Source organism: Acanthopagrus latus, chromosome 17, assembly GCF_904848185.1.
Source record: "Acanthopagrus latus isolate v.2019 chromosome 17, fAcaLat1.1, whole genome shotgun sequence".
NCBI classification, from domain to species: domain Eukaryota; kingdom Metazoa; phylum Chordata; class Actinopteri; order Spariformes; family Sparidae; genus Acanthopagrus; species Acanthopagrus latus.
In genome coordinates, this window is record NC_051055.1 from 29,625,554 (window position 1) to 29,651,603 (window position 26,050).

The following is a 26,050-nucleotide window of genomic DNA, read 5'->3' on the forward strand; positions in this document are numbered from 1 at the left end:
TCACCATGTGTGGATAAATGCCCCTTGAGGCGTGAAAACACAACAACGTCGAACGCAAGAAAGATGTTGACCAAACGCCCAAAACCAGACTCGCATTGCTCTGACGGGGGGGGGTTTCATTTCACAGATTCCATGTCGGTTCATGCTGCGCTGGAAGTGGCTCAGACAAATTTTTGGAATCACTGAGGTTAAGATAGCTGAGGTATAATTATACATGTGGTTCTTTGTCAAATCACCAAACTGAGCATTCCTGCAGAGTTTTTTCTGGGTCAGCCGCACACGCATACATTTATATTCTCTCGGAATACTTTGTCACTTTTTGTGCAAGCAGTTTTTTTCGTTGTTGGCTTCTCCGGCAAGGAGACGCCGACTTCAAAGCAGAGAAGAAGAAGAAGAAGAAGATCCCAGAGCACAAAGACGGACAGAGATGATTATGTTTGGTTGACACGCCAAGCTCAGAAATGTATTCTGTAATTTTTAGACAAACAGAGCATCCACACACACACCAACACGTTCCTCAGACAGACTCGTTCTTGGATGGAGGTTTCAAAGCATGCAAGTATTTTGGTGGAATGCCGACACACACACACACACACACACACACACACACACCAACACACTCACATGAATCCCCTTGAGTACCCCGTCACTATTGGATGTACACATCAAAGCCTACAATGCCTGTTATGTGTGTGGCGACAGACAGTAATTAACTGGGAACATCCCAGTGGGACCAGTACTGACTGACTCCATCAATCACAGCCAATCTGCTGCAACCACTGGAATGTCTGCAGGGAGCCGGCGTGCTCACACTTCGTTAGCAGAGGAGTGTGTACGCCAGGGTGTGTTTGTGTTTGACGTTAATGACAAAATATTTGTTTAGTAATGTAACGCGTGTAATCACGTATTCACATCCAAGTGTGTGTTTCTGTGTGTGTGAGACTTTTATGATGCCATAGTGTTACTTTGCACTGAAAACAGTGTGTTTAAACGTGTTTTCCAATTTATTTTGTTGTATTATACTTTAATTTTGTAAACATTCAGTAATTAGTTTTTGCCATGTGAAGAGATCAGACTTTCCGTAGCCAGTTAGCTAAACTAAAGAGGGGCTTTCGATTTTATTTTGATTCCAGTTAGTTTAAAACCATCATTCGTGATAATAATTAGAATTTAAGTATAGTAAGTAATTTAGAGAGTAAGAGTAAGTCATTTCTAAGTAATTTAGAAACAACATTTATTTAAAAAAAAATTAAGTTCAGTTATTGTCTACTGACCATCACGCTGACAGAAAGTCAGGTGAAGTTTTGTTGTCTGCAAAACGTTTCTGGAGCTTCACAGCAGAACAGCGTTGCAGCATTCTCTTTAACAACACGTTTTTTTTCACTAGGCCCCAAATTCCCAATTGATTTGAAAAGATGTTATTTATAGCTTTTTACTTTTTCAAGCTAAACTCTTCACTGACGCCGCTGAGCTACAAGCGTCTGAACATTTGGAGACTTGTATTAAGCCAGAAATATCCAACTTTACATCACAGTTTTACACAATTTCCTCCACAGAGATCAATACATGGTGGGTAAATAATGACAAAATGTTGTATTTTAAGAGAAGTGTTCCTTTTACAGTTTAAGAACACTATTTAAGAACAAAAAGCATGTTTGAACACCTTTTTGATACATTTGACAACAACCTGAGATGGATGCAATTTGAATTTATTGGACAGAAACATGCAAAACCTCCAGTGTGGTTCTTGCGTCAAATTATATCCAAAGTACTTCAGTCAAAATCCAGGTGTACTTTCACAGAATGACTCTGACTGGTTCAAACTGAACCGCACACACACAGATCTGGTGGCGACAGACAGTAGCCACAGGTTATTTGTGTGTGTTTGAGAGAGACAGAGGGGGATATGAAGGGGTTAAGCAGGGAAGTGCTGGAGCCAGAGAGATTGACCCAGACATGACCTGTCTATGAGAACATGGTTTAACCCCTCGTACACACACACACACACACACACACACACACACACGCGCACACACACACTCTGAGCAGCTCATCCTGAAAAAGATGGAGAGATGGAGGAAGAGATAAAAGAGAGATGGCATGGTTCGCTTTTACTGCTGAAGTTGTAATAAAATGTGTAATCACGTCCTCCGACTTCCTGTTCCTTCACAGCACAGACGGTAGAAATACGCCACATATGTTGATTATAAAGAGACGTGTGTGTGTGTCGGTGAGAGTAACATGAAAATAAAACCAAGCTTCACATGAATCCAGTCTCATTTTTAAAGTTTCTTTTGGAAGTGCAAATAGTCATTTGTGCAACTTGTTTTCTTAAGAAAAAATAAGGAAATGTGTTTCCCAACCCTGAAGTGTTTCATGCAGCAGCCACTCTTTCATTCTCAAACTCACGTCCTGGCACTCGACCAATCAGATAACCAGTCATCCACAGTTTAAGAGCACATTGGCCGTGAACGGGCTGAAATGAGGCCTATTCCTCAACGTGAGCCATTAGGTTAGACGTTCGTTAAAGATTGTGTGTGTGTGTGTGTGTGTGTGTGTGTGTGTGTGTGTGTGTGTGTGTGTGTTCACATGTGAAAACACACATAATGGTGTGTTTTCTTATAATATCATCATTTCAAGTTTGTTTGTGTATATGGATAAAAAAACATTTTTTGTGTGTGTGTGTTAGGTTGCCTCATTTGAACAATCAAGCTACAGTTTCCAAACTCCGGCCACACACACACACACACACACACACACACACACACACACACACACACACACACACACACACACACACACACACACACACACTCTCTGTCTTTGATGTGTGTCGGCTTCATGGATCAGATGATCCATAGAGAGGCAGAGGAGATGTTTATGAGCTGTGGATGAAGAGCGTGTCATTGCAGTTGTTGTTTGTGTGTGTGTGTGTGTGTGTGTATGTGTGTGTGTGTGTGTGTGTGTGGACGTTGCTCTGGTTACGTCTTGGCATCAACATCAGACCTCGTCTCCGTGAAATCTCTGAGCTGACGTTGAACCTGTGAACCGTCGGACCGCACCGCCTGCGCTCAGCAAGACAAATGACAAGAATCTAAAATGCTTATAAGGAGTTTACTTCTGGACACAAGGCACTCAGTTCAACAGAGCACACACACACACACACACACACACACACGCTGGAAACTTCCTCATGGTCTTTATTAACAGACATGTGTTGGAGCGCCTGTGGAAACTCTTTCTTCTTGATGAAATTGTCAGCAATAATAAAGAGCAGAGAGGTTTCCTGTCTGCAGCTACCTGCTCTGTGTTCTGATCGCTGTAATGAGACCGAGTCTGTCCAAGTTCCCACAGAGCAGCTGATCAATACACACCGTGGACTAATACATGAGATCAATGATGTCTTTGTGTCCGTCCTCTCTCAGGTGGTCCCACTGAGCTTTACACAGAGTGTGTGTCTGTGTGTGTGTGTGTGTTTGTTAGTGTGTGTGTGTGTGTGTGTGTGTCAGAGACGTGGTGGATTGTTGATGTTTGCTATGGCAGCCATGGGGTTTTTGTGTGTGTGTGTGTTTGGTTAAGATGAGCTGATGGGATCTGGTGGGATAAAATCACACACACACACGCACACACACACACACACACACACACACACACACACACACACACACAGGGTCATAATCAGACTGTCAGTGCTGGAGCTGTTAATGAGCAGATGTCGCTAAAACTCACTGTCACGCTGCCCGTCGCCTGATGCTGAGGTCATACTAACACACACACACGCACACACACACACACACACACTCTCAGTGACCCTCCAACACTGCAGCAAAGAGCTCTTACTGTAGTTTACTGTAAAGTGTACATCGTCAACTACATCAGTTTCTTTGTCGTATGTTTTTATAGATAACTTCAGCTCTCTTTTATGATAAATAGAAGATGGACCGACTGTGATGTCACACTCTGATCACTCCGATTGATTGGCTCTGACTAAGAAGCCCTGTCAATCAGAAGGTAGCCACGCCCTAAAGCATACTCTGCCTTCTTGTCTATTTTACTGTTAGTGGGACTATAATTTACATAGATGAATGTCATGCTGTAGTTGAAAACACTTGAAACTGTCGATTGAGACGATAAACTCATTAGGAAACTGTTTACTGAGGTCGTGTAACCAGTTGCCGTTACAAATACGGCAGGTTTAAAGCACTTTCTCCGCTCACTGCAGCATTATATTCTAGATTCTGTTCCTCAGATGGGAGAAGCTGATTTCTTCATTTGTGTTTTCTCAGGTTGCAGTGTGTTGAGCCTTCAGGGCCGCCATAGTTTTGCCTTAGATCTTAAATGTTGCCAGGAATGTGCACTTGCACATATTCAAGACAGTCGCAGTCCGTTTCTGGATGGGGTTTTATTGCTGTAAGTCAGGTTCAACTATTCCTTTTTCCCTTTTTGCGTCCCCTCTCAGCACAGATGTTGTCGGGTCCGGATGTTAAAACCCTGCAGCATTTTAACAGCTGGTTCGGTCCAATCAGGCAGCAAACTAAATCAAACGTACAGTTTTTATCTGTCCACATTTCTGCGTCTGTTCTCTCCCGTTCATAGATCCATTTTCTATCTCCAGCTGTGTGTTTTTGTAACCAGGTTACTTTACAGAATCAAACAATGCCTTTTTTATTCTTTTCATCTGTCGTCTCCTCCCTCAGCTCCTCTTTCCTCCTCTCCTCTCTCCCTTCCCTCCTCTGTTTACCGTCTCCTCCCTGCCTCATGCAGCCAACACTGAGAACTTTTTACAGCGTACAGAACATAAACCTGTCGTCACGCGGTGTCATTACTTTGTCATCCAGAGCAGCAGCAGCGCTCTTTAAGTGCTGCCTTTTCTTCTTTTCATCTATCTGTTTTCACTTCACTTCACTTCCTCAGTATTTGCTTCCTCCTTTTCTTTTTTTCCCCGCTGGTTTCCATCAGTTGATCTTTCTCTGAAAACCTTCCTCTCCTCTATTTTTCCTTCACTTGTTTTTTTTTTTTTCACCTCATTCTTTCCTAAAGGTTTATGCTCTCTCTAGCTCTGTCACGCACACATGTTAATATATCTCTCTCGCTCTCTCTCGTTCTCCTTCTGTTCCCTCACACACACTCCAAACAAACACACACACACACACACACACACACACACAAACTGCTCTGCACATGTTAAACTTGGCTCTGTGCTCAGAGAAGCTGGAGAAAACCTGCTCGGTGCATCTGTGTGTCTGTTTTACGCATCTTTCAGCTCCAAACTGTTGACTTACTTTGATTTAACGTGGAGACGATATCACGATAATCACCACATCATTATTATTATTATTGTTTAAATTTTTTATTTAGTACGGGCATGTGTTTTGCAAATCAACGTCCAGCGTCCGTCTTTTATTTCCTCTCAAATAGAGTTACAGTTGTTAGAGTCAGCTTTATGTCAGAGGCTGTATGATGCTCAGACTGGGTTAGATATCATACTGTTGGCTGCATGTTTGTTATGAAATGAAAATATTCCAGATTTATTGTGTCGATTAAGACAATTTCCTCCTGATTCATGTTTTGATCCAAGTCCAATCAAACAACAATCTCAGACCATTTTATATTGTGTTATATGAAGCTTTTTCACTCAACTTTCTCCTTGTTTCTCTCTTTTTCTTCCTTCCTCTTTCACCTTAACTCACACTCTTTCTTTCTTGATGTTTACCTTCTTCCTTCTTCCCTCTCTCATCTCTGCTCTCCTTCTCTGTCCTGTACTTTCTTTCCTCTCATATTCATCCCTCACTTCTTTCCTTTTATTCTCTCTCTCACAAGTCACTTTCTGTTCCCACGTCATCCTCACATCCTCTCTTCTTGCTCTTCATCCTCTTTATTTTTCATCATATTTTCATGTTTGTGCGTGTGTGTGTTCATGGGAACCGAGAGAGTGAGGATCCACCCTGATAGCCAGGTGTGTCCTGCTGACACATACTCAAACCTCCGAGACGCAGCAGAGATTAAAATGGCAAATGCCCCAAATCGTTATATGAAACACACTGGAAGGTGACGCTGGAGGGCTTTGAGAGTCTTTTTTTTTTTTTTTTTTGCAAGAAAGATGAGATCATCTGGCCTTTCCTGTTCCTCTCTCTCTCTATTCCCATCCATCTTTCCTCCCCTTCTTCCCCACACAGATGCCGTAAATAACCACACACACACACACACACACACACACACACACACACACAGGGATGAGTGTCCTCAGAGAGTGCTCGCAGATAGCGGAGATGAATGTGAGAGAGACACAAAGTGTGAAGAGCAGATGGAGAGACGAGAGAGCTGATAAGAGAGGGCGAGTCGGTGATGTCACCCTATAAAAAGCATGAGAGAGGGAGAGAGGGAGGAAGAGACGTGGAAAGTGTCTGAGGTCATTTTCTCATAATTCACTTCACGCAGCATCACATCGCTCTAACCGTTGTCCTCATTCGACGCAGCGGCCTGAAACTCATCCTCCTCAGCTGTGTTTATATCCGTCTTCTGATCGTTGTCTGCATGTGGAACCACATGATGATTACCGTCTGATTTTTCTTCTGTCTGGAAACCCTCAGATCGCACCAACAGAGGAACACCTCCGGAGCTGCTGGTGATTCATTATCCAGGGTTTCATCAGGGGTGGAGGGATTAAATACAGATTAAAAGGTGGCCCCTTTGAATCAGTGCAGTTAAAACTGTCTGTACACCCACCACAGCCCGGTCCCATAGATATATTACTGTCATATATTTAAAACTGAAGGAATACTTCACTCAAAAATGTAAATTCAGTCATTATCTCCTTAATCCCATGCTGATGGAAAGTCAGATGAAGTTTTAAAATCCACCCCCTCCCTCTCTGGATTCCTCTTGTAAGCAACTGAAGTAGATGTTGTTGAACACAAAGTCTCCAGAAGTCCCGAAATCCCACACTGACAACATTTAGACCATTTTTAAATGCTGAAATCTTCACTGCAGCAGCGAAGTGAAAAAGCGAGATCATCTGGAGTTGGTGCATAAACTCATCTAGTGTCTTTTCAAATCACTTTAGGAGCCTGAGGCTTTGCAGAGGCTGAGATTGTGCCAGACGAGCTGTATGGAGCCACTTTACGCTTGGTTTTTTTTGTTTGGTAGTCTTTATTTTCTGTCCCAGCTTCTTCAGCTGTTTGGGAGAATGCTTCAATGCTGTTGTGATGTGAAGCTCCAGAAATGTTCTCCAGAAACATTGACAGAACTGACTTTCCATCAGCACGGGGCTGAGGAGATGATGTCTTAATTTTATGTTTGGGTCGACTGTTCCTTGGCAGAAGTTGTCAGTCGTCACCCAGATTTTAACACAACATTTTTATCGATTGTTCTCACTCCAGAAAATCTGCTGAATTATTCCCTGTCGACATGTTTCATTTGTTTCCAGTCCAGCCAACTAAACCACGCTTTACTTTTTTATTAGTCCTGTCAAAACACGTGGTTAAGGTCGGGGGAAGATTGGGGTTGAATATTGAAAACACCAACACTGATTGAAGCCTTGCCCCTTCATTATTTGACCAAAACCACCGTCTTTCCCAAACTGTGACCTTAAATAGTCTAAAACTATGAAAATGCCGTCCTTAGAAGACAGAGACTGATACATTATGTTGTGCAGATCAAAATGAATATGTGAAATGTTTATTCAACATTCTCATATTTTAATCTCAAGACAACAAAAAGTCCACAGACCATAAAAATGAACAGAAAGTCGCGGCTGCCAGGAAGGTAGGAAAAAAAAATGAAGTTGAAGAGAACAGGAAGAGATAACTATTTAAAAGAGAAGAGAAGGCATACACACACACACACACGCACACACACATGCACACACACACACGCACACACACACGCTATTTCTCTTCTCTGCTAAGCACCATCAAAATGAAATGCTAGAGTTAGCTCTGCAGGTAGGAAGGCTGCAACAAATGGACCACATCTCCTTCTCCTGTGTGTGTGTGTGTGTGTGTGTGTGTGTGTGTGTGTGTGTGTGTGTGTGTGTGTGTGTGTGTGTGTGTGTGTGTGTGTGTGTGTGTGTGTGTGTGTGCGTGCGTGCGTGCGTGCGTGCGTGCGTGCGTGCGTGCGTGCGTGCGTGTGTGTGTCTACTGCAAATACGTTTACATGTAATGCTATACAGAATATGGGTGTTTTTACGTGACCAATTATTCACATTTCTTATCAGTTTGTCTATTATTTTATCAATGAATCGATCAATTGTCTGGTTTGGTCCGATAATGGTGACAAATGTCAGATCAGAGCCTGAGACGACGTCTTCCAGTGTCTTGTTTTGTCCACAATCCAAAGATATTCATATTTTTACCAATGGATCGATTCATCTGAATCGCTGCCGACAGCTAATTCACTAGTCGATTAATAATTACAGCTCTAGTTTTGTTGTGTGAAGTGTTTAAATTCCAAACGTAGCACAAACGATACAAACCTTTTTCTCAAGCTGATGTGTAATACGTTCTCTATTGATGACGACAAGATACTACAACACGACATTTGTTCAGAGTTTCCTGTTGTGATAAAGAATTTAAAATAAGTACATGTAATATAATGTTATCTGATAGCATGACAGGAGGTTTTGTCCTGTGTTTGCTCCGTTAAAGTCTGACCTTTGACCTTTTATTGTTCTTAACCTGCTAAACACAATACCTCACACATTACAGAGTGTGTGTGTGTGTGCGTGTGTGTGGTTACACTGTGCAGAGTTATAGTTTTAGCAGATTTATGGGCATGTGGGATACAAAAAGTTCCATGTCAGATAAATAAGTTATATGCTCTCTATGTCTCTCTCCCCCTCTCTCTCTCTGCAGGACACACTGCCGTCTTTGTTTCCATTGTACCGGAGCAAATACACACTCTGCCAGCACCACAACACACACACACACACACACACACACACACACACACACACACACACTCACACACACACACACACACATTTTGCAGGGTCATTCTCTTTCATTCTTTAAATAATTCTCTTTGAATAATCTCAGTGTGATATTTAACCAACACACATGTACAGTTCTGTCTCACACACACTTCTAAGTACCAACATCCTTTCACACAAGCCTTCAACAAACAATACTAAACCACCAGCTCATAAATAACCGGCACTGCCAAAACCACGCAAGTGTGTGTGTGTGTGTGTGTGTGTGTGTGTGTGTGTGTGCGTGTGTGTGCGTGTGTGTGTGTGTGTGTGTGTGTGTGCGTGTGTGCGTGCGTGTGTGTGTGTGTGTGTGTGTTTCAGCTACGTCAACATGGTATGTAGTTGTGTCCTGGCTGGAACCCGATGGGTACGTCCTATCAGGATTATCCTGGAATGTACACACTTCCTCTCCCGTCTGTCTCTCTCTCTCTCTCTCTCTCTCTCTCTCTCTCTCTCTCTCTCTCCCTCTCTCTCTCTCTCTCTCTCGTTTCTGTCCACGTGTCGTCAGTAGGATATAGTTCGGATGGTCGACACCGTCCTCGTGACCGATTAGAGGAACACAGGCTTGGTAATTGAATCCATCGTCATCCAAACAGTTTGAAAATAACTTGTGTTGGTTCGGTTGAATCAGAACAAAACAAAAGCTGTCAGTAGTGTGAGGACATGGGAGATGTTTTCATCCTTAAACATCCTTCAATCTACACGATTCAGGCAGAAATGTTCTCAGATGAGGTCATATTAAAAGTTTTATTCATGTTACTCTCCATCGTATCATCTGATGTTTCCTCAGAAGTTATAGTGACAGGAGACCAAGTGAAATTCACAGATACCTTGATGAAAGTACAGATTTCTCTGGGTTTCAACCCCCCAAGAAAAAAAGTTATGAAATGATCTCTATTATTTTTCTGTCTGTGTATTAGCCTAGCTTAGCATAGAGACTGGACGCAGGGGGAAGCAGTTAGCCTTCCCAGTTATTTCCAAAGTGCAGATGTACGCTGACAGTCACCTGTAAGTCTGACTGAAGTGCACGTACCTTGTTTTATTATTCCATACACAAACAGAAACTACCTGCTGGACTTTATCTTGATGAACAGTTATAAACTTTTTGTTGCAGCATCTCTGCAGGATTCCAAATCATTTCAACACGTTAACAAGAATGTAGTTTGTAAATTTCTGTCCATGGATCAACTGAATCACTTTTATTATGAAAAAGGTGAAAACAAACAGCTAAATAAAAAGCCATGAAGAGCTGAATACATGAGGTATTCAGTAACCTGACCAGTACATCTGATTGCTGCACATACATTTCATTCTATCACACATACAGCGGTGCAGTCGTTGACCACACACACACACACACACACACACACGAGTAACTGTGATGATTTTACATTAATCAGCCAAACTGTAACCAGACTGTATTTTCTCTGTATTTCTCGTGGGATTAGACAAATATTAGGAGCCTGGAACCATTTACACAACCAGGTTTTGGTGTTTTAGAGGAAACTCGTCTCTTCCTCTGACTGGGGATGTGACCACAGGGAACACAACCTCCCCCCCTCAGGGTGATGTGCTGTATGTATGGTTGTGTCTGGAGGAAGGAGAGGCTGCTGGGATGATTTCCTCTCCTCTGTAAGCACACTCTCTCTCCCATGACCTCCTCCCTCTACCTGGAGACCTCTCCGTCTTCCTACCTGTCTGTGGTTTCTGCCCGTCTCAGTTCAGAGACACTCACACTCTGGATTTCCTCAACATTAATGGAATTAAACTATCATCCAGTTAATACTGAGACTAAGCCTACTGCTGGAGGATTACTGCCTTTACATACAGTTTAAAAGAGGCTTATTATTGTTGTAGAGCTGCAGGCAAACAGTCGTGTCACTGCAGATGAAGGAACTGATCCGACAGGCAGCTAAACTTAATCGAGGCTTCTCATTGATCTTGGTATAATTTAAAGTCTAAAAGTTATTCTGTCTCTTTCAACCCGTTCGAAAAGTACAAAAGCTTCGGGACATTTTGACTCTCCAGAGGAGGTCAGAGGTCAGTGGAAGGCAGCGTGCCGACCCTCCCAGAGAAGAAGGATGACGAGCAAATTCTTAAAACCCGTCTGGGACGAACCAACCAGCCGCCTCATCATCCACTCAGCACCTGGACTTCAAGTTCTTTGGGTTCTGGTTCTTTTCTTCTTTTCTTCTCAGACCCCATTTTAAGGCTCGTTCTTAGATTCATCCCTCTCTTAAATGGCACCTTTTCTACTTATCCTCAGAACAACAGCCTGTTTAAGTAGCTATTCTCACACACACACACACACACACACACACACACACACACACACACACACACACACACACACACACACACACACACACACACCAGGGTCCGAGATAAATGGTGTCATTAAACAGGGGTGCTGAAGACCGAACCCTCTGAGACCGAAGAGTCAGCGCACTATGTTTGAGTATTCATATATTTTACCATATCACACACACACACACACACACACACACACACACACACACACACACAGACACTGGTGGCCATCCATCACTTCCATGAAAGGACCCTTTAGAGTCGTTGCTGAGAGACAGACACTCTCAGAGAGTGAGACAGGCGGTGGGAGTGTTTGGTGAACGGACCCTGAAAGCAGAGAGCTTGTGATACACTTTTTTAAAAATAAGTTTTTAATTAATCAGTAGAATTAGCTGCAGCGTATTTTGTCCTAATCAGCGCCCTAATCATGCGTCAGTGCTGTGTTGATATGGAGGTTATGTATCAGCATGCACTGTAAACCCCTGTGGCTGTATTGTTCATGTTTGGACAGCTGATAATGTATTTTTACCAAAACACTTCTGAGTCAAATTACAGTCACTCCACTTTACAACATCACAGCGTCAGCATAAAGGTTCCCGTTAACGAGTCTGACTCCATCATGAGAACTCAGGGAGAGTCCTGCCTGTTGTTACCACTGTTACACTAATATAGGGGAGTAAATGCAGGATTTTTTAAAGGGTGGGTGGAACATGCTGGTGTAGGAGAGGATACAGTGTTAACCCCTTAATTCATGTGAGGGAAATATAAAGCTAACAGGCTAACATCGATGCTAACTTCTTGTACTGTTGGAGCCTTTCAGTTCTAATATTTTGGAGTTCTTGTTGTTGCCATATTCATGTTGTGACCATCCAGGCCTTCTAACAGTGGTGCTGACAGTTTGGCAGTCTGTTCGTCCCTCCATCTCATTCTCGTGAACGAGATGTCTAAAATGCAAAATTTGGCACAAATATCCACTCGAACTCAGATTACCTGGATTAACTGATGACACCTTTTTGGTCTTTCTGAACAATTCGTTCCATACTGTAGCTCAGGAACAGCAGCTTGACTGATACCAGCTGGCAGATACTTTGAATTTACGGGTCTTTGCCATCCTAACTTATGATTCCTAACATGGGAAACTGTTATAGGAAGCTTCTGTAACAGCCAAGTTCTCATCCTAAGATAGGACACAGAAACATTTTCCCTTTCCAGCTGAGATTAGATTTAACCTCAGCAATATATACGTTCATCCTTTTATTTTCTACAGCAGAGGTTGATGGACCGCAGAGAGCTGAAGTTCACATTCACCGATAATATGAACCACAGTTGACGCTAACCACAGCGGCAGTGTGTGTTAGCAGGGGGATCAGCTTCAAAGCCTCCTCCGTCCCTCACAACTTATCCATCTCCATCTGCGAGTGTGACAGCAGTATAAATACACGGCTTCCTTCAGACCACATTCATGTGTCCGTGCGTGCGTACGTATGTTAATTCATACACGTATGATATTTCATCCAGATTCATGTACTCCACACCGAGCGTGTCGAGCACACGCACACGCAGCGTTGACGCTGTGGTTTCAGACTCTGGTCCTGATGCTTCAGCTGCTCAACAGCGCCGGCACGATAGACGGATCGATGTATACGCTCCTATTTATTGTTTCTATTACTCACTTCAGCGGAGCTCTATCAGTGCAATCAGGATGTAAGAGGGGCCATGTGCAGATTGTATAAAAATCAGGCTCGGTTCCCACATTCCTGTTTTAATGTGTTTATGATTATGTGATATGGTTAATATGATCTGTGGCAGAGGACCACCGAGTCAGACTCCAAACCTATAGTCTTACTCTGATACTGTATTATTGGTGTGTGATAATGGTGCTGGTTCTGTGCTGCAGCAGTGGGTTCGGGTCATGAACTCTGAATCACTGTGACTACTCTGAGAGGCGGATGCAGATGTGTGTCGCCAGTTAAACACACTCAGTTTTCTATTATTAACTTGGACGAAAATCGCAATTTCACACTGAAGCGTTGATGCAGAAGTGTGTTGTTAGCTGTGTCACATCCACAGGGTCCATTTTACATAATTACCCTTTGAAATGTAAAACACAGAATGGCTTAAATATTACTTTAAGTGTTTTTTTGGAGGGAAGAGCTTTGTAAAGTGTTTTTAAATACTACAACAGTATAATTAATTGTGTTTTTATTTTACTATCTTATTATCAGACTTAACGTGGCTGAAAGAAATAAGGAAGTCATCACTGATTGTGTTTTAGCGACTGACGTAACTGTAAAATGATTTTCTGTCTGTTTGTGGATTATGTGTCAGATACTGATCGATGGTGAATGATCGCACAGCGACAGGAAATTGCTTCAGTGCAGAATATGAATTCATGTAGTTATTCATCCTTTATGTTAATATTATAGACTTTATCTGAAGGAAGAATAACTGTATCATGCTTTATTACCTTAATAATCTCCGCCAATATAATTTCATACTGTTCTACGTTGTTTAAATGTGGCGGACCCTGCCAGCTCTCTGGCCTCAAAGCTGAGAAACAGCTTGTTTATTCAATTATGGGAAAAGATAAATATTTCTGAGTTTGTTTTAAAGATGATTGATATTATAAATAATATGACTCTGAGTTTGAATTTCTTCTCCCAAATTAAAAGCAAGGAACCATGTTCACCCCCTCATGTCATGCACTAGGTTTTCTTTCTTTCTTTCTTTCTTTCTTTCTTTCTTTCTTTCTTTCTTTCTTTCTTTCTTTCTTTCTTTCTTTCTTTCTTTCTGTATTCAATCATCTGTCAGCAGAAGTTTGTGAGACAGCAGAACAAAGTCTCAGATTCACAGTGACTGTAAATGATCAACAGAAAGCTTTTCCTTTTAACGTAGAGGAAACTTTCTTTACTATTTGCTCTTCCTTTTTGCTGAACTTATTTAAATGCAAGTCAGAGAAAATAGAATAAAATATGAAAACAGCACCTGTCGTCCATCCCTCCACACACACACACACACGCACACACACACACACACACACACACGCACACACACACAGATATTACAGAATCTCAGTGTGCCTTTGTTGATATAAAGACAGAGAGTTACTGACGAGAGAGGCTGATCATAGATGTGCCTTTATGTACCAGCACCACACACACGCTTACTCAGATTATAACAGCTGTAGTTATTAGGGATGCTTGATATCCGATATTGTCCAAATCTTAATTTCCTGATACTGATATCTGCAGGCTTTTTACACCAAAACTGTTAACAACTCACCACTACGTGCACGTTTTCCTTGGGAATATTCCATTTCTCAAACATCCCCTCAAAAGAAGATGTAATTCGGTCTGCTGTGTGAGACCCACGGCTCTGTTGAGAAGGAAGTACAGCTTCAACACAAAGTCCTGTGACACTTGGAAATAGTTCGACACCACAGACATCTCATGCACCGGGCGAGCGAGCTTGTTAGCCACGATTAGCAACCCACGAGTCTAGCGTGTTGTTGTTGTTGTTGTTGTAATACGTCACCAAGCGTGTGCCTGTAAACGTCCCATGCTGCGTTCATGCAGGCTCGGAAATGCTGAAGCCTACAGGACAAAATCCAATACGATAAGTCAATATCGGCCGATAATATCGGACATCCCTAGTAGATATTATAATCTGCTGCAGCTGAATAAGAGGTCCACATATATTTCTTCATATTGTTGTACAGACTGATGTGCACCTGTGTTTCCTATAAAATGACCTGTTGATCAAGACCAGTGGTTCTCTGTCTACCGGTCTGATCCTCCAAGGTGGTCATGAGTTATTGTTCAGGGCTCGCCAGGTGGTTTTAGGAGAGCCAAATATAAAACGACATTGAAACGTGGAAAACATGACTCCTCCTGATGGGTGTAAACACCAACCTGAGTTATCTTGGGGGTGAGAAGTGTCTTATACTGTATGTTCTTATATATATTGGAAGGTAGTTTGTTGTGTCAAACCTCAGTTCCCTGAGAAATTCTTAAACGGATGTTTGTTCCAACAGTCGTGTGTCTGGAAAAGTACTGGCTTGTATAAACCAGTCGGTGCTGGCAGGTATTAACACTGTCAGGAAGAAAAGCTGTGATAGCGAGTTATAATGAGAAGACGCTTTGACCTCTGTTGAGACCACAGAATAATTCATCTGTGTTCACAAGGGAAACAAAAACTTAATTATATGTACTAATTAAGTTAAGGAAGTATAATTATATTATGTCATAACCTCTCCTAGAAAATAACTTTCTTCTCACCTCATAAACTCAAACCTTCAGTCACACAGCCGCACTGTATTTGCTCACATTTACACAAACAGAAACACACACATATACGCACACACACACACACACACACACACACACACACACACACACACACACACACACTGAGCCGCAGGCAGGCCGGTGAATTGATCGAGAGAGAACAAACAGAGAGTTGTTTGCTTTAGAAAAGTGTCACAACCTTCATTCATCTTCCCGCAGCATGCTTCATTTCTACCAGTGTTCAGACTGTGTGCTTGTTTTCTTTGAGTTTTCACACAGACAAACATTCACACTCATGCCCCATAATTCTTATGTTGTTCACACACACACACACACTCACACAAAGACAGCAGTATTCTCTCTCATGTCTTCACACACGACTGTAACTCACAACCTCACACGTGTGGACACGGCGGCGAGCTACGGACTTTTTATTTTTGCTGTTGTCACACACAAACACACACTGCAGCGCTGAGCTGAGAGCAGTGTGTGTGTGTGATAAGTTGTATTATGAGACGGTGTTATCTGTTGTGTCAACACCTCCTTCCTCCTCCTCCTCCTCCTCCTCCTCCTCCTCCTCCTCCTCCTCCCCACACCAGTAAAAATATCCCTTCAGGGCTCCTCAAGAAACTCTAAATGAACTTTCTGAGGCTGTTACGTCAGGAACCTCCAAATGTTCCGCCAAGTGCCGTTACCCACTGCTAATTGTGCATAGGAGGTATGCACAAGTACCTGACTGACTCATAACCACTGTGAAATTATAGAAATCAGCTGCAAGAGAGTTTGTTGGACTGTTTCTGTTGCAGTTCTGCCTTTGACATCAAACGTGTCGGTCAGATTCAGAAGTGTCAGACTCTCTTTTGTTTGTCTGTCTGCTGACAGTCGTGAAGCTCTGGACTCTCACCTTCTGAGTTTGGTCTCTGACTTTGTGTCAGAAACAATTGTGGCGCTGAGCTTGTGGATTTTATCGGCATCCGGGACTTCGTTTGATGTCAGTGAATCATATTTTGAGGGTTTCTGGTTCTGAATGTTCTCACTGGTGAACCAAGTGGAGTGCTGTGGCTGTTTCTGCCTCACATGAGAAGTCACATTCACAGTCCTGTCTCTGTCCCAGTCTTTGAGTCAGTATGTTTGAAAAGTTTATGTAGTGTGTGTTTGTATAGTTCGTACTGAGATTTCCAGAAATTACACAATACAGTTTATGGCTTATTAAGTTCATGACATATTTTTATGAAGACTTTTATGCAGTTTAAGTGCGGTTCATCAGTCTTTGGACAGCAACATGTTTTCTGTTGTTTTGTTTTGTTTTGAAATGAAACTTTTGACTATGAGGTTAAAGAACTGAGTTACATCAAAACATCCCATAGTGTCAGTATTTGACAAACTGGGAATGAGACTCAAACACAGCTCTATAAATCCGACCTTTAATCCATCACTGATATTGAATTATCGGTGATGGACAGTGGAGATCTTTTTATTCACATTTCCCTGGTACAGTTTGCAAGACAATTGTTTTTTCTGCACAAACAAAAACTTTTTGTTTTGACATTGTAATGTCAGTGACACAACCTCAGTCCATGTGATGTCAAATTGTTTGTGGTGTACTTGAGATTCACTGTGTTGAAGCACAGAACCATTATACAAAAGGTATCTATCTGTTGTTCGCTAACACATCATTAAACATTAATCTTCGGCTGACTTTCATGCTCAGTGTTGGCTGAGTTGCGGCCCAGTTCAAGCTGACAGTCGGTGTTTGTTAAGATATTTTTCCCACAATTCCACACACACTTCCTGTTTCCTGTTTAGCCCCCGACCTTATCGCAAACTGTAAATTTAGGACTGTGTGAGGCTGTGTGAGTATTCTGGTCTGTTCCTCACATGATTAGATTAGCCAAGGTGGGCTACGATAAGTTAGTCCAGTCCAAACAGGGCGAACAATGGAGCCGTCTGTGATCTGATGTCAGCTGTTTCTATACAGCCGTGAGTGTGTTGTGCAGTTAAGTTAGGTGTGTGTCTGTGACTGAATTTCCTGTTGTGTGTGCGTGTGTGCGTGTGAGTGTGTGAAGTGTTAAATGATAGGATGCTCCTCTCTCTGATGATGGTGATGATGATGATGAGTATCTTCAATCATAAAGAGGACCGGCTCGCTGCCAGACACTTCCCTCTGCAATTAGACAACACCGACCACAACACACACACACACACACACACACACACACACACACACACACACACACACACACACACACACACATACACACACCATGGATGCAGCCTCACAGTTTATTTACTGCAAACATGATAAACTGAAAGCGCTGCACGTGTTTTTTTCTTACAGTCTCTGTTGACGGTGAGAATGATACAGACGACTGGCAGCTCTGTCCTTTAACGTGAATTATTGCACGTTGGAAATTTTGAATGAGATTCGCCTACAAATAGTTTTTAACCTGAACAAATTCTAATATAAACAGAATCTGTGTGCTGGATGCGTGATATCGTCAGCGCGTCCATTAATAATGTCAGCCGTGCGATACGGTGTTGTTTCTGTCGTTGTGTTCCGAATGTTCTGTGTTGACGGTGAATTAATGAACACGACTACATGAATTGCTGACGGTCCAGATTTCACTGCCGCAGCAGTTGCATAACTGTGAGTGTGAATTTTCCGGGTGTGTGTGTTTGCTCTTGGATTTACAGATGCATACTTTGGTAGTCGTGTATTTCATCTGCAGGTGTATGCATGCGCAGCTTCGACTGTGTGAGCTTTCTCCCCCGTCAACGATGATCTGTTTGGTTTGAACACTGTGTGTGAGTGTGCGTGTGTGTGTGTGTGTGTGTGTGTGTGTGTGTGTGTGTGGAATGCAGACTGCCACCAGAGCCTAGATTTACTGGCGGAAACACACTGCCAAGTACAGGAGTGGTCAGATTAATCACTTGTCTGTGTTTGTGTGTGTGTGTGTATGCGTGCGTGTGTGTGTGTGTGTGTGTGTGTGTGTGTGTGTGTGTGTGTGTGTGTGTGTGTGTTTCAGCCATTCTACACATTTAATTGTGCCGTTCATTCATGAGTGTTTTACAGTCAACCTATATTAGATGACAGCGTGATTTGTGGATAGTGGAGCAGATTTCAGCGTGTGATATTTATTCTACCTGCACTTGGTCCTTCAGGTTCAGACTGAGAAAACAACGTTTGCTCAAAGTTGTTTATGTTAGATTAGCCAAGAAAAAAAATGATTTGAAATGGAGGCAACATGCAGCAGGAGCTGTAAAGTAAAGGTAAAAGTGTGTGTGTGTGTGTGTGTGTGTGTGTGTGTGTGTGTGTGTGTGTGTGTGTGTGTGTGTGCTGATGAGCCATATATTTTGCTGGATCACTTAAACACACACAAACACACACTCTGATTCCACCCACAGTCACACCTGTGGTAGCAGGAAATTTGCTGGATTTGCCAAAGATGTGGAGATTGTAAACTCTCTGTTTGACCTTCTCCCTCCCTCTCTCCCTCCCTCCCTCTCTCTCTCTCTCTCTATCTCTTTCTCTCTCTTCAGACTGTTTCTCATTCCCTCTGTTTTTTCTACAGTATGTTAAGTTGCTCTTGGGTGGGAGAGGTCAACAAATATAATTCGAAAATTGGGCAATTTTTAGTTGTGAAGCATGAATCAGTGCACGTGTCCATACATTTCTTGTATTCATGCATATATAAATGACTATATTACACAATTAATGGAGCACCAGTTACTCTGATATGTCACTGCACTCAGGCATGTTGCTGAACACATTACTTCTTAAATATGCACTGAGCTCTCTTTTCACCAGATGCAGGTACCACATCTCAACATGTGTTTCCACAGCTTCTCCTTTTAACTTCCCCCGAATTTTAACTTATCGCAAAACTTTTATACCGTGTTTTGGCTTTTCTTATGCTCAGCTGTTTCATGTGGAAATAGAAAATATGCATAAAGAGTAGTTGGATTGAAAGGTACCCAATGTTTTGCTGTGTGGACTGAAGTGAGATTTGTCCGGTTGAAGATTGGAGCTGGACTCTGTCCGTCCTGTGATTGGAGTCTGACCACGCTCACCGCACTTTGTCCTCTTGTCGTTTTAAATCATCTCACATGCGAATCCTGCCGCTGCCTCATTTGTCTGCATAGTTTGCAAACACGCAATAAAACCATCTATTCTTAACTCCATCTCTCCCTCACATGATAACGATGAGGTCCTGTGAATATATCTGTGATCTCTGACCTTCTTCTCGCTCACAGAAACAGAAACTGGGAGTCAATTAATTAAAGAAGCGATCAGTGTTTTTGTCATCAGTCCTCGTTTTCTTTGTCCCTGCTTGTGTTTACAGTCTGGCTCAGGCTGACAGCGGTGGCCATGTTGTCGGCTGGTTGGAGCTGTGATTACAGGACTGCAGCGACGATTTACGCACAACTGAGAGTTTACTGGCGTGGGCGAGAGAGGCAGATAGTAGGAGGGCAGAGAGAGAGAGAGAGGGAGGGAGGAGGAGGAGGAAGCTGAAAATGAAGCGTGAAAGTAAAGAGGGAGTTAAGTTACTGTTTGATTATACAGTGGAGGATGTTTACTACCTCTGTGCATGCGTACATGCGTGTCTGCGTCTCCATGGCAACAGGAACGCCATCACAGTCCGGACCTTCAACCTGACGGGAGCGAGGGTTTGTCAGATTTAACCTTCTGACTCTTCCTCTTTTAATTCTGTTGACTTATTTTCTCGTCGATGACGGAAAGAGAGAGAGTGAGAAATGGATTCGCCACACCGACTTTCATTAATGAGTCACGTTGACGAGGTGGATTTATTCCTTCGTGGTTGCACGCGTGTGTGTGTGTGTGTGTGTTGAAGCTAACATGTCATTAAAATAACTGAGTAATTCCCAAAGTATATTAGGCATTACTTGAAGGCTGTTTGTGGAATTAATTTGGTGTGTTTGTGAAAGAGCTCCATGTGTTCCCAGGCACGACTTTTCCGCCGGGTTAATTCGGCGGAATAAAAGTGTGTTTGCAGTGAAGTTTTGGTGTGTTTGTCTACGTGTGTGTGTGTGTGTATGTGTGTGTGCGGTTAACCGATGATAGGTAAATCTGTCAGACGTAAACCTGGCAAACCTTAATACCACCCACAGAAACACACAAACACACGGCGAGGGATCACTGAACACTTTGCACAAACATTATGTGGTTGCACCGTCTGTCATCTGCAGGGAACATTTCTTATGTTTTATTACGCTCCTCAGACGTGAAAATATGAGATTAGCAAGGGAAAGAATGAGGGAACACAGATATCTATCAGATGTGTCATATTTTGAGGCTGAGCTCATTTGCAAAGTTTGTCTTCCAGAACTAGTTTTAAGTGTTCTCTGATGTCAAGAACACCTGCACTGAAAACACAAACACTGGCTCAGTTTGGAAAGAAATCACTTTTCATTTCATGTGTTTCGAATGATCTCCAAAAGTTTCCAGGAGGTTTTTGTTTTGCTATTAATGATATGAAAATTGAGGCGATGTTTAATGTTTAGACTTCACATTAATTCTAGCTTGAGAGTCATTTAGTCAGTTCAGATAAAGTGTGTGAACTGTGCCCTCAATAAATCAAGAGAAACAGTAACAGTACAATAATTAATGACCACTCTTGCGTTATAATCAGGCATGAGGCTATATGAAATTTCACGGCATCATTATCCTTTCTAATAAAATTGTGATACACGATATTATCCAGATAATCAAACATAAAATCTCAAATTTGCACTAAAACATACTGGAATCTATTTAACTTTTAATGACAAAACATGTTATTGTATCATGGATCAGCGATCAATCAGAGAATCTTAAATAAGTGATCATAAATCTTAAAGTTGCTTTTTGGTGCCTTCAGCCACAGTGGCAAGATTATTAAGCAATTCAAAATCAGGAGACAAATACGTGACTGTACTTCAGTGAGATAGTTTTTCAGGTCATTCATATGAGGATATACACGAATATCTCGATTTACGATGGTCCTGAAAATGAAAATTCACCATTGTGAACTTATTGTGAGTGTTTTTTACCACAATCTGGCATTAAATCTTTAATTGGCTCATCCATAGTTAGAAAAGAAGAGGCAGTTAAAGGATGATAAGAAGACAACACCACATAAGACGAATTACAAACAGGTGACAAGATCAACAACGAGTCTGTCATTGAAACCTGTGTTAGATTAAAGATTGCTTGTTTTGTTCTATCAACAGTCCAAAAGTTTAAAGATATTTACTTTACGAAGACAACAGCAGCTGATTTTCAACATGGTGGTCGTCGTGGCTCGACGGTGTAGCTTCTTTGTTTCATGCGTGGATGGTGGTGGAGGAGAATGGAGGATGTATGGACTCCCACCTCCAGAAGCATAAAGTCTCTTTTGTTTTCACCGAGGGGGGGTTCAGAAATATTCCTTCATGGTTTCCTCTCTGACCGCTCACTTTTTTTCTTTTCCGTCGGCGATGTGGTGAGTTGAAATGTATCTTTGGCAGAGCTGGTGAGGAGGAGGAGGAGGAGGAGGAGGAGGAGGAGGAATGATGGCTGACCACAGCGAACTCACACACAAACACAGAGCCAGCGCTGTTACAGAGTCTGGAAGGAAGCTGAACAGGTGTCAGGGCGAGAGAGGGAGGGAAGATGGAAAGGAGACAAGGGTCTGACGAGAAGACACGCCAAGAAGGCAATATTGTCAGAGAAGCGTAGGAGGTGAGGAGGAAAGAAGTGAAGGACTGAAAGAAGGAAGAAAGAACAGAAGTGTTGCTTGTTTGCAGGATATTAAAACCACCGTATATTGTTGGTGGCAATAGCTTTTGATTTCAAGTTGCAATGACTGACCGTGGTGGAACATGAACTTCTGAGATCCTTGGGTTCTTTAGTTTAATGTAAAATAAAAGTTCCCTCTGAAAACATATTTATGAACCTCAAAACAAGTTATTTTGCATATATTATCAGCGATGTTCAGCAAACATCTGTTTATCAGCAGATGTTGAACTTTACATTCTTCTATGAGCACTTTAAAAACTTTTTGTCATTTTTGGGTTTAAAACTTGAGACTCAAAGTTAATTCCTGACCTGGAACATGACGGCAGCATCTCCACGTGCTGATGAAGATCATGTGAAGTGATGGAAAAGCTCCAGAACAGCTACTAAACTTTCCTTGTGGTGAGATTATTTTGTCAGCTGCCGTCTCCAAAGTCACATATCAAGGTGTTCTCAGCACTGAAAGTACGACCACACAGGTTGGCAGCACGTTTGACTCTCGCAGTTTACCTACTGGATCTGTGTGTGTGTGTGTGTGTGTGTGTGTGTGTGTGTGTGTGTAGTAGTGAGGGTAATTTGTAGATACTTGAGTGGTTTTGTGTGCATGTTGTAAAGTACACGTGTACGCACACTGTGGTGTCCCTCAGCTTCTCAGGGGTCTTGCCGCTTGCTTTGGAGGTCAGTGAGGGGGTGTGTGTGCAGGGTTTCCCCCAGCAGGGTGCTCTGTCTGTGGGTTGCCAGCCTGGGTGTTGCCCCTTCCTCTCTCCGCTCTGCCTGAGTGACAAGGAAAACACCCAGCTCCCCCCGAAAATATGAAAAAGGTCTTAAAATATCGGCAAATATTTTTTTAATTGCCAAGGTCACAGCCCGGCTGGTTTCTGCTCTCTTCATTTAGTTTTTACATGTCTGGAGTTTCACTGACGCCGTCGTCCAGGAGAGAACGAACCAGTCAGGGTTCGATTTTACAAACAGAAGAGTTCAACATTAAAATACAGATAACAAAGAAAGTAATTATGTTTTTTCTGCATCGCACGAGATAAAAATCAGCTGCTACTCAGTTGGACACGAGCTGTGAGATGCCTTGTATGATGAGAAATATGATATTTGCTGTCAGTCAGTATCAGTTTTGTAAACCACAGATATGTTGCAGCTTTCGGTTCGATTTTCAGTGTTATGTTGTGGCGACGCCGGGCTCAGAAGAGCTTCTTGGCGAAGGTTAGTAACGGATCATGTTTGCCTACCTGCTTTTGTTGCCAGACACAAAGAGAGAATCTGTTTACATGAGTATTGTTCACCAGCAGAACAAGTGAGATTTCATCTTTACACCCATAATTGGCAGCTTAACTTGAGGGTCAAAAGAAAGAAGCGATGATATGGGTCTGAATGCCAGTTCAGCCCTCTGACATCCAACACCTTTCCTCCACGATGAGGAGAAAAGAAAACTCTTTGCCTCCAGAGTCTGGACTGGAAAATGCTCGTCAAACCCAAACCAGGAACTCACCTTTCCACTAGAACTCACCAGCACCAAACTGTGACCAGGTCTGTTTATCTGGTCCAGTTATCAGCAAATGTTTGTTGAGCTAGCAGAACACCCAGGCTGGAACATCACGGTGCACACAGGAAGCACTTGCAGAGTCGCACCTGAAGAAGTTACTCGCTGTGGCTGAAAAAGAAAATGACCCCACCTGGGCCAAGAGCTGCCCACCAGGAGAGGCTCGCAGCTGGGTAGGACAAAGCCAAAAACCCCAAAGATGTGAAGGTACACAACTGACGACTGGTCACAGGTAGAATCAGCGGATGGTCGGTCAACTTTCAGCTCAACATCAGGACAAACCTGTGACGAGTGCTGACCTACAGGGAGTGTACGACCCGGACTCACTAAACTGTCTCATCCCTCAATGTCAGCTTCTGTCTGACTGTGCAGGTGGAGGAAAATCATGGAAGATGTCACTTAGAAACATGTTTAATCTCTTTATGAAAGGACTACAAGGCCCGAAGGAAACATAGTCTTCATTTAGAGACACACGGGTGCTAATAAAGATACAGTTATATATAATATAAGGAGTACAACAGTTAAAACACACAATACACAGTGGAGTGAATAAGTACATGTGCTCTGCTGTGGTTACTGCATGAACCATTCATTCAGTAAGATGAGCGAGCGAGCAGCCTGTGCACTGCACACCGTCTTGCTCGAGGGCACGTCAGCAAAAAGAATGACTGACTGTTAACACACACACACACACACACACACACACACACACACACACACACACACACACACTGGCTATTTAAAAACTCAGACCTGTGAGCTCCTGGATCCAGAGCGGACCGTTTCTTCAACCGCATCGTGTTTTTTTCTGGGCAGCGAGGGAGCTCGTGTTTCATCCTCCCTCTGTGTTCACAGTGTGAACACGTGTGTGTGTGTGTGTGTGTGTGTGTGTGTGTGTGTGTGTGTGTGTGTGTGTGTGTGTGTGTGTGTGTGTGTGCGTGCGTGTGTGTACGTGTGAGAGTGATGCTAGCAGACCATTTGTGGCTCCACCAGACTGAAAATCCAGCCGTCTTCACACACACAGGTTATATTTTTAACAAAAGCATACTGGGCATATTTGGTGGGTGTGTGATGCAGAGGGATTTCTGTAAAGACCAGGCAAAATAATCTTTGTCGAGTGGCTTCGCGTGTGCTTGTGTGTGTGTGTGTGTGTGTGTGTGTGTGTGTGTGTGTGTGTGTGTGTGTGTGTGTGTGTGTGTGTGTGTGTGGAGCTCACCCAGTGTTGTAAACGTCCTCTCTGATGTGGCCGGCTGTATTTAGGCAGAGTGCAGAGAGCGCCGAGGAAGTTGACGGAGGCGTGTACGTGTGTATTTGTGTATGTTTGTGTCAGTGTGTGTGTGTGTTGTGTTTGTATGACTGTGTGTGTGTGTGTGTGTGTGTGTGAGAGAGAGAGAGAGAGAGAGAGAGAGAGACAGAGGAAAGATTTTATGTCACTACCAGACCTGGAACCCTTCATGTCCTTTTGTATCAGGCCAAAATGTTGGTTCTTCGGACCGGCCACTGTATATTTTTCTGTACATTATGCGTGTGTGTGTGTGTGTGTGTGTGTGTGTGTGTGTGTGTTGGTTAGTAGCAGGGCGTAGCTGAGCAGGGAGAAAATATCTTGGCCGACCGCGGGAATTAACCCACCCACTATACCACACCCAGAGAGAAAGAGAGAGAGAGCGAGCAGTGGTCTCAGTCAGTCTCTCTCTCTCTCTCTCTCTCTTTATATCTTCTTGCTTTTCTCTCTTTTTATTGTCTTAGTTTAAATGTGAGAATTACCGTCTTTCTCTCTGTTTATCATACTTAATCCATGCTGTATCTGCAGGAATCTCTGGCTTTGTCCTTGCCCCCTTTTCCATTTTCCACACTTGTCTTCTCCTCTCTAGTTTTACTCTGAGACACCAGATTTCTGTTTGAATACCTGGAATCATTCGTCTCCACAGCGAACAAACACATCAACACATTAAATGAACTGTTTCTGACAAATAGAGTCCTGTAAAAAACACACACAAAAAAAGGTTTTGATGTTGCTTTTGCTCTCGGAAATGACAAATGTCTCAGTGAGTAATGGGCGGTGAGACTTAAAACAAACACTTTTTTTTCTGTTTTTTTTTTTTAGAAGAACATTTTCGGCCGACCATATCTGAAGGAAAAATGTTTATTGATGTTCTGAA

At 42.7% G+C, this 26,050-nt stretch overlaps 1 protein-coding gene across 6 annotated transcripts in view; it reads left to right on the forward strand.

Annotated features, from left to right (window-relative positions):
* bbs9 (Bardet-Biedl syndrome 9) overlaps nt 1-26,050 on the forward strand; it is a 170,361-nt gene that overhangs the window by 117,897 nt on the left and 26,414 nt on the right. Inside the window, exon 22 of one of the 6 annotated variants that reach the window (XM_037074042.1) lies at nt 25,996-26,050. This exon is cut by the window's right edge and continues 109 nt beyond it. The exons of the other annotated variants lie outside the window; for them this stretch is intronic. Coding sequence (XP_036929937.1) covers nt 25,996-26,050 — 55 coding nt within the window. The remainder of the gene's footprint in view (nt 1-25,995) is intronic. 6 annotated transcript variants of the gene reach the window in all.